Below are 8,453 nucleotides of genomic sequence, written 5' to 3' on the forward strand. Positions count from 1 at the left end.
CCACCTGCTTCCCCTGTAGTCATATTGAAGAAAGGAAAGCGCGCCCTCTGCTCTGCTGACTGATCATCACAAACATGCAGGAAGAACTCACAAGTCATGGTATATGAGCCACTGACTGCAAAGTGAATGGGATGAAAATTTCTTTCACCTGATGTGACAAAATAGGCTGAGAGTTACGGGACAGGTATACTTCTTTTTACAGTTTTGTTTTTACTGGAACAAGGCATAGGGTTTGTTGCTCTTTCATTGATCTTTATTTTGTAACAAGAATCATCAGGAACAAATAATCCAGGACAAAGCTGCAGGAGACCGGTTTCATGCTGGAAAGGCATGAACTTCTGTTCGTGACCTCCGCTTTTCTAAGGTGTTGAGAACAAATGTCGACAGACTCCAGTGGTAGAGGTCCCCATGCTGCCTCCCAGATTCAGCCTGCTGGGGGGCCTGGCAGTACGGCTCTGTGAAGCTAGAGGGCCAGGCCCCAGTCTTGGTGGGCTCAGCACAGCACAAAGGCTATGGGTTCTCCAACTTTCTAAAAGCTGACAGGGCATGGAGGGGCTCAAGAACAATGTGCGGGCCACAGGCATGGAACATCTGCATGAGGTCCTGGGCCAACTAGATCACAGTAGGGCCCCATAGCAGAGTCCAGGCCGTCCGCCTGGGACTGTTCCTGCCAAAAAACCGCTCCCCTCAAATGTATCAAAGCAATCCCACGCTGCCACCAGTTGGGACACAACTCATGCTCGATCTCTGGGTTCTCTCAAGAGGAAGTTTTGTTAGGGAGCAGGGGGATAGCTCAGGAAGAATTCTCACCCTTGTTGTTCTTGAGGATAAGCAGAGACCCGTGGAGATTCTTATTTTTCCAGTAACAATATAATAGCACCTTGCCCACCGCTTGCCTCCTGGATGTGGCCTGGGAAGCCACAAGTTACTGCCTCTGCCTATCTCCTAACAATGCAGGAGGGTCTGGGACCCCCTTTAATCAAGGACTGACTTCCAGGTTCCCTCTCAGTGGTTAACTCCTGTCCCTGCTCGAGTGTTCTGCTTTCACACGCAGTTGTCTCTTCCCTTCAAAAAGCAGAATGCTCGCAGCCATAGCCGAGTTCAGGCTGTCCACACCAGGCACAACGGGGATTAGCAGCCGCTTGCCCCTGGTACTCTCGGCCAACTGCAGGGACTCCAGGCTCAAGCCGTGGGTCTCCCCACCTATCACCACAGCTGCTGGTGCCTCTGTCCAGTCCAAGTCATAGCTCTGGACCTCAAGTTCAGGGAGCCAGGCTTTACCGGCTCCAGGTTCTAGATCATCTTCCTCCTCCTCCACCTCCTCCTCATACTTGTGCAGCCTTGAAAGTCGTCGTTCACATACCCAGCCATGGTCACTGGCTTTATTAGACAGCTGGGCCTGGGCATGAAGGCCACAGTTGTCAGCCACGTAGACCCGGGTGTTTGTGGGCAGGTAGTTGGGCAAGGTTTCCCAGTCCAGATTATTGATGATGGGCACCTGGAAGTGTGCACCCATCGCTGCCCGTAGCACTTTGGGCTCCCAGGCATCCACACAGCCTAGAAAAGACAGGATTCAGTGAGGATTACAAACCCTCCCAGACAAGGGGACTTTTGGATAAATCAGATTAATTCTGGGTCAGGAAAGAAAGCAAAAAATGTCCTACTGTAGCCTTCTTGAGAGCTGGGACCTCTACCTTCCTAATTATGGCAACGTCCAGCAAAGGGACCACAGGATGAATTCCTGCTAGTGCTGAAACAGACTTTTTTTCTGCCTTCAACAGGACCATCCACCTGGGCCAGATACTGTACAGGAGATGCAAAGAGCATTAAAGCCCCAACCTCAAGTGGCACAGTGGGCAATAGTGTTGGGACAATATCTGAACACGACTACAATATCAGCAATTGACGTAAAAGCAGCATGAACAGGGTGACAGAAAACCCTGGTACAAAGTGGAACAATCAGGAAAAACACCCCACAGAACAGGACCCTGAGCTGGATCTGGAAGGACAGGAGGAAGCTGTCAAAGAAAGGCGGGGGGAGTGATAGAGAACGCCACAGCCCAAACCCTGTAAGGAAGGTGATCTGGCCAATAATGGATGGGGTGCAGTGGGAGATGAGACAAGAGGCAGGCAAGGACCAATTTAAAGGAGGGTGGGTAGCCAAGCTGAGGAAGTTTGGGATTTTATCAGACAACATAATGGGGTGGAAGGATTTTAAGCAAAGGAGTGACAGAATCTGATTTATGCGTTACAAAGAAAGACCCATTTGGCTTCAATGTTGAATCTGCACCAGGGCAGCGAAGCCACTGGAGAGGGGGAAAATTGATGGGAACCATTACAGTAATCCAGGGAGAGCCAAGGCAACAGCCTTCTCCTACATACACCTGCACGCCCTCTCACAACACAGTAACAAGGCTAAAGGAAGTCTTCTTAAAGAATTGCTAAGCCCAGGGCAACTGGGTGGCTCAGTGGGTTAAAGCCTTTGCCTTCGGCTCAGGTCATGATCCCAGGACCCGGGGATGGAGCCCTGCATCGGGAATCTCTGCTCAGCAGGGAGCCTGCTCCCCCTGACCCCAGCCTGCCTCTCTGCCTACTTGTGATCGCTGTCAAATAAAAACTTAATAAATAAATAAATAAATAATAATAATCTTAAAAAAAAAAAAAAAAAAAAGAATTGCTAAGCCCAGCCACTTGCACGCGCTCTTTCCCAGGACTGCAGGCCAGGGGCCCACCCTCCCCGAACTCATTGGCATAACTCTCTGCATTCTAAGTTACATTCTAAATTACCGCAAAAACTTCAGGAAAAGAGTTAAGTAGGCAAACCAAATTTTAAAATGTGCCCACACATTGCACCAACGGGCTTCCTCCAACACCGCAAGGACCCAAAGGTGGGAGGTGGGCTCTCTGTCAAGAAGCTGGAGGTGAGGGAGGGACAGGGGAGGGGCCGAGACCTATGAGGAGAGCCATCCAGCCTGACCCCTTTCCCATGGGGAGGAAGGGACGAGAGATTTCCCCCCTCGCCCTCATACCCTCCATCCTGGGCACCACACCAAGTGTTCCCTGCTCCTTCCCCACCTCCTCTCTCCGCACCACTACCATCAATGTGGAAACCGCCCACCTGCAATATAGAGGTACACTTTCAAAACCACACTGGCTCTTGGGGGTGGCTAAGCAGGCAGGGTACTGATGATGGAACCCCAGACCGAGCTCTTCATGCTGGTGTCCCTGTATCTACTCCACCTATTCCAACAACGTGGGACAGGGACAAAGGGTTGAAAGAAACCACTGAGGCAAGTCTCAGCAGTGGGTGTCATTACTAGTTTACAATGAATGATCCTCTCCCTCCCGCCCTCCTCACAAGTTGTAAGAAGCAGTTTTTAGGTAGGTCCCAGGTGTTAGGTAAGTCTCTTTCGAACCAAGCCCACTCATCTCATTTCTTTTCTTTTCTTTTTTTTAAAGTTTTTATTTATTTGAGAGCAAGAGAGCAGGATGGGGGGGGGGGGGCAAGCAGAGGGAAGGGTAGAAGGAGGAGGAAAGCAGACTCCCCACTGAGCAGGGAGCCTGACATGGGGCTGGATCCCAGGACCAAGGGATCATGACCCGAGCCAAAGGCAGTTAAAGGCTTAACCAACTGACTGAGCAACCCAGGCGCCTCCTACTCATCCCATTTCTGATGACAGGAGAGAAATGTCATGAGGCTAACTTGTGTGGGGGTGTCTGACCCATCCCAAGGCTAAGACAAATGCATCCCAATTTCATAATCACACTCCATCTGCATCATTCCTTTTATAGCATTCAGCAGGTCAAGAGTTAGAAAAGTCTCATGTACCCAATATTTTGGTAACTCAAGATCATTACAGGAAGGACTTGAAATTTAAAACTGGCATCTATTTCTTCCCCTGACTGATTTTAAGTTAATAATATAGCAAAATAATTTTAAAAGAGCATCCGCATTTCCTCAAGTACTCGGTGTGTGCTGTGCCAAGCCAAGTGCTGAGAACCCCACATGCATGCCATCTCAATCTTCAAACAGTCTTACCAGGTTCTGTTATCTACCATGTTACAGAGGAGGAAACCAACACTCAGAATATTGCTCACACATAGAGCTAATAAGGGGCAGATCCAAGACTCAAATCCATGAGTGTCTACCCACAGAGCTGGCTCACTTATAAATGGCCACCTGACCCACCCAGTAACAAGTGCTCTGACCTTTGGTGAGTAATACTTTGCTGCAGCCAGCCCCAGCAGCAGATCGCAGAATCGTCCCCAGGTTCCCAGGGTCACGGAGATTGTCACAAATCAACAATAAGGGCAGCAAGTGGCGAAGCTGAGTCTCTGGGTATGTCATCTTAACATGGTCAGGTTTGGCAAAAATCCCTGAGGAAATAAAACAGGTGGTTCACTTGTCTGCTGTGACCAAGGAAATTATTTGGCTTTTCATTACTTTATCCATCTTCCTATATTTAGTTACATGAGTAATACAGGAATACATTCTGATTTAAAAAATTCATACAGGGGCACCTGGGTGGCTCAGTGGGTTAAGCCTCTGCCTTCAGGTCAGGTCATGATCTCAGGGTCCTGGGATCGAGCCCCACATCAGGCTCTCTGTTCAGCAGGGAGCCTGCTTCCCCCACTCTCTCTCTCTGCCTGCCTCTCTGCCTACTTGTGGTCTTTCTCTGTCAAAAAAATAAATAAAATCTTAAGAAAAAAGATCTCACACATACAGTCCTACCAGTGATACCCAGCCCCTATAACTGTTTTGCTTTTTTTTCCCCAAAGATTTTATTTATTTATTTATTTATTTGACAGAGAGGCAGGCAGAGAGAGGAAGGGAAGTAGGCTCCCTGCTGAGCAGAGAGCCCAATGCGGGGCTCGATTCCAAGACCCTGGGATCATGACCTGAGCCCAAAGGCAGAGGCTTTAACCCACTGAGCCACCCAGGCGCCCCTGTTTTGCTTTTTTTTTTAAAAGATTTTATTTATTTGACATAGACACAGTGAGAGAGGGAACACAAGCAGGGGGGAGTAGGAAAGGGAGCAGCAGGCTCCCCGCTGAAAAGGGAGCCCCATGCGGAGCTTGATCCCAGGACCCAGGGATCATTACCTGAGCTGAAGGCAGACCCTTAACGGCTGAGCACCCAGGTGCCCCTCACCCCCATAACTATTTTGACCAAAGGCAGAGGCTTAACCCACTGAGCCCCCCAGGCCCCCCCCCCCCCCCCAATAACTATTTTGGATCAGAGGCTGTATCCCTTCAAAACGTTTCATGCATCTACCTATGTATATATACATCTACCCATAAAGAGGCATTATTTTCTTTTGCACAAAAGATTCACACCCTGTTATTCTGTAACCTTATTCAATTCTCTAACATGAGATGTCTTAGAGAACTTCCCACATCGATCCATTCGGAGCTACCTTATTTTAACTGCTTCACGTTATTTTGTAACATGAACATCCCAGGTTTATTTAGCTCTTCCCCAACTGACTGCCATTTAGCTTATTTTCCATTTTCCCCTATTATAAACAACCCTGCAGCGAATATCCCTGTATCTCTATGCACATGTCCTAACATTTCCTATGAAAAACTCTTGCAAACACAATCAATATATGCTGTGTGCGGGCTCCTCATGTTATCAGAGGCTCCTAAACTGCCGCCCCCCCCACCCACCCCTGCCACAGGCCAGTCCAATCTATTTACACCAAGAACACATAAATACCTACACCTAAGCCATCAATGAAAGCACCAAGATGATATTAGGCGCCTGTCTAAAGGTCCTGCCCTTAGGAGCCACAGACAGCTTTAAGTCCATTCAGTGGGGCAGGGGTCTCAGTTCTTTAACTTCTACCTGACCGATAGATGTAGTGATAAGAGCTCTCTACCAGAGGCCCTGCTTCTATCACTGGATTTTAGAGAGGTGCTGGAAGTCTGACAGGCGGTCTTACCTCTTTCTCCCTTTGCCCAACCCCCCCCCCTATAAATAAAAATAATACATAAGAATAAGCTAAATAGGGGCACCTGGGTGGCTCAGTGCGTTAAAGCCTCTGCTTTCGGCTCGGGTCATGATCCCAGGGTCCTGGGATCGAGCCCTGCGTCGGGCTCTCTGCTCAGCGGAGAGCCTGCTTCCCTTCCACTCTCTCTGCCTGCTTCACTGCCTACTTGTGATCTCTGTCTGTCAAATAAATGAATAAAATCTTTAAAAAAAAAAAAAGAATAAGCTAAATAATATGTATTTTTCAGAGTCATGAAATGATGAAAGCAGTCATGACAAGGAGGGTTACAGAAGTCCTGGGTGGGCTGGCCACTGTTAGCACACAGGCCCAAAGTGGCAAGCATAGTGAAAATGAGTGATACCTGTACTGTAGCATAAAGTAAGGAATTAGAAGTGTAGCTAACGAGAGCACAAACACTTAGAGTAAATGAAGGACTCTAGCAGTCCCAAATCCCCACCCTGGGAGAGAGTTCTAAGCGCAGGGTCACAGATCCTTATGACTTGCTGGATTACAGAACAAGAGATGGTCCCCAGAATATCCTCTCCCAACTAATCACTGAACTTGACCACAAGGAAACACATGCACAATGATCTGAGAGACCCTGCCCCTTACTATCCAAGAGAAAATTCTCCACTTACTGCCATTCAATTATCAGATCTAAGGTATAATTCCAAAGTCAAAAAGATATAAAGAATTCAATTTTGGGGTGCCTGGGTGGCTCAGAGGTTTAAAGCCTCTGCCTTTGGCTCAGGTCATGATCCCAGGGTCCTAGGGTCAAGCCCCACATCAGGCTCTCTGCCTGCCTCTCTGCCTACTTGTGATCTCTGTCAAATAAATAAATAAAATCTTAACAAAAAAAAAAAGAATTTAGTTTTTCCATATTTGAAAAAAATATCTTCCAAGTGCTAATAGACCCCACAGTCTATTAGAATCTTGTTAGAGTCAACCAAATAAAGACACGGTTTCCTGTTCAATGGGCCAAGCAGGCTAATAGCTTACAGCTTACTCCTCGTAAGTAAGCTTCTAGAATAACGGGGTCAACGCTGGAGAGGTATCACCACACTGGCAGAAGTCTTGTGCAAATGGAGGGCTAAATATTTTTGTAAACATTTTCTTATATATTTTAGTTGGACATTAAAAGTTGCAAAAATTACCTAAAAAATTATAATGTTTAAGGAACAGCGGTTATTCCTAGAGACTGTAAAGAACCATTAATACAATTGACAGAAAAACTGACTGCAGTTTCCACTGAAAATACTATAAGATCCACAGATTTCAGAACTGTATTTTTGGTGGGTGTCTTTTTTTTTTTTTTAAGATTTTATTCACTCATTTGAGAGAGAGAGCAGGGGGAGTGGGAGAGGGAGAAGCAGATTCCTCGCTGAGTGGGAGCCTGATGCAGGGCTGGATCCCAGGACCTGGAGATCATGACCTGAGCTGCAGGCAGACTTAACCATCTGAGCCACCCAGGTGCCCCTTCTTCTGGGTGTCTTAAGAAAACATTTTGAATTTGGTTCAAATAAAATGTGTTGCCCTAAGTCAATTATGAATAAGTAATCCCAGATCTCTACTTCTAGTGACACATAGTATAACCACTGACCCATTATTCCTTGTGGTGTTACTAGGTCGGACCAATCCTTGATATCCTCAAATTTCACCTTAATGAGGCTGACACCTTTCAGCTTATCAATGGGTAGCTCCTTTATGTATTCCAGACGGCTAAAGAAGAAAACTTTGGGCACAGCACCAGCCTTGAGAGCATCTGCAATCAGCCTGCGGCCTTCCAGCAGGATCTTTCCTTGCTTTTCCCGAAATGGCCTGGACTTAACTATTGTCATTACACTGCTGTGGGTGGAAACAAAAAGACACGTAATGACCAACATCGTTGTTACGGAGACATACCTAGTTCTAAGAAACATAAAGAGCTTCATAGACATAAACGAATTCCAAAGAAAACACTTATTCTGCCCTCCAAACATAATAAAAACCAGAGGGTTATACCGGGAGAAGTCTTCCAATGGGAGGAAAAACGTTAAGTTCCCGCTGGCAGGTGGGAAGAGAAAGGGGAATACAAAAGAAGTCTCAGGAACACATCACCTCAGCCTTCTGTCCCCGGGTAAAGCCTTATCATAGCGAAGCCCCGACTCTTCCCACGTGCAGGGCGTCTGGGATCGGGACACCTGAAGCGGCTGCTTTGGTCGCTGCTCGTAGGGACTGGCCTCAGCCGCAGCCCTCTGGGGCTGCTTCCCAGGACCGGGCTTCCGTTCCACGACCTGTCCGGATGGAAACACCACCCTCACTGGGCTCCGCCGCAGCGCCCGGACCCAGCGCCGCCTGTCGAGGTCCCAGGTTTGGACCACCCACAGCAACGGCCGCGTGACCCACCTCCAGCCCTTTACCAGGGCCGCCATCTTCCCCCGCGCCGTCACGGAAGCGCGCCGGCGGCGGCCAGTGACGTCA

General features: G+C 48.0%; 1 protein-coding gene across 5 annotated transcripts; it reads right to left on the reverse strand.

Moving 5' to 3' along the window:
- Nucleotides 1-184: 184 nt before the first annotated feature.
- On the reverse strand, nucleotides 185-8,445 carry MRM3 (mitochondrial rRNA methyltransferase 3). Of its 5 annotated transcripts, XM_059380316.1 has the most exons (5): nucleotides 8,379-8,421; nucleotides 8,091-8,266; nucleotides 7,594-7,838; nucleotides 4,210-4,377; nucleotides 185-1,557 (listed from the first exon to the last, which is right to left on the reverse strand). In XM_059380316.1, the coding sequence occupies exons 3-5, from the start codon at nucleotides 7,829-7,831 to the stop codon at nucleotides 1,013-1,015; spliced, it is 951 nt and encodes a 316-aa protein (XP_059236299.1). In that variant the 5' UTR covers nucleotides 7,832-7,838; nucleotides 8,091-8,266; nucleotides 8,379-8,421; the 3' UTR covers nucleotides 185-1,012. The 5 variants fall into 5 exon arrangements, with proteins under 5 accessions (XP_059236299.1, XP_059236295.1, XP_059236297.1 ...); XM_059380312.1 differs by having other exon boundaries at nucleotides 7,594-7,835; nucleotides 8,091-8,445; XM_059380314.1 differs by lacking the exon at nucleotides 8,091-8,266 and having other exon boundaries at nucleotides 8,379-8,444.
- Between the last annotated feature and the right edge of the window lie 8 nt (nucleotides 8,446-8,453).

The sequence above is a fragment of the Mustela nigripes genome, chromosome 16, assembly GCF_022355385.1.
Source record: "Mustela nigripes isolate SB6536 chromosome 16, MUSNIG.SB6536, whole genome shotgun sequence".
In the NCBI taxonomy this organism is placed as follows: Eukaryota; Metazoa; Chordata; class Mammalia; order Carnivora; family Mustelidae; genus Mustela; species Mustela nigripes.

Excerpts from the sequence above, each read along its gene's own strand:
- MRM3 (XM_059380311.1), bottom strand. The coding sequence starts at position 8,404 with ATGGCGGCCCTGGTAAAGGGCTGGAGGTGGGTCACGCGGCCGTTGCTG. Across the intron at positions 7,839-8,090 it reads CCCGGGGACAGAAGGCTGAG|CAGTGTAATGACAATAGTTA; the intron begins GTGATGTGTTCC and ends TTCCACCCACAG. Across the intron at positions 4,378-7,593 it reads AACACCACAAGGAATAATGG|GGATTTTTGCCAAACCTGAC; the intron begins GTCAGTGGTTAT and ends TTATTTCCTCAG.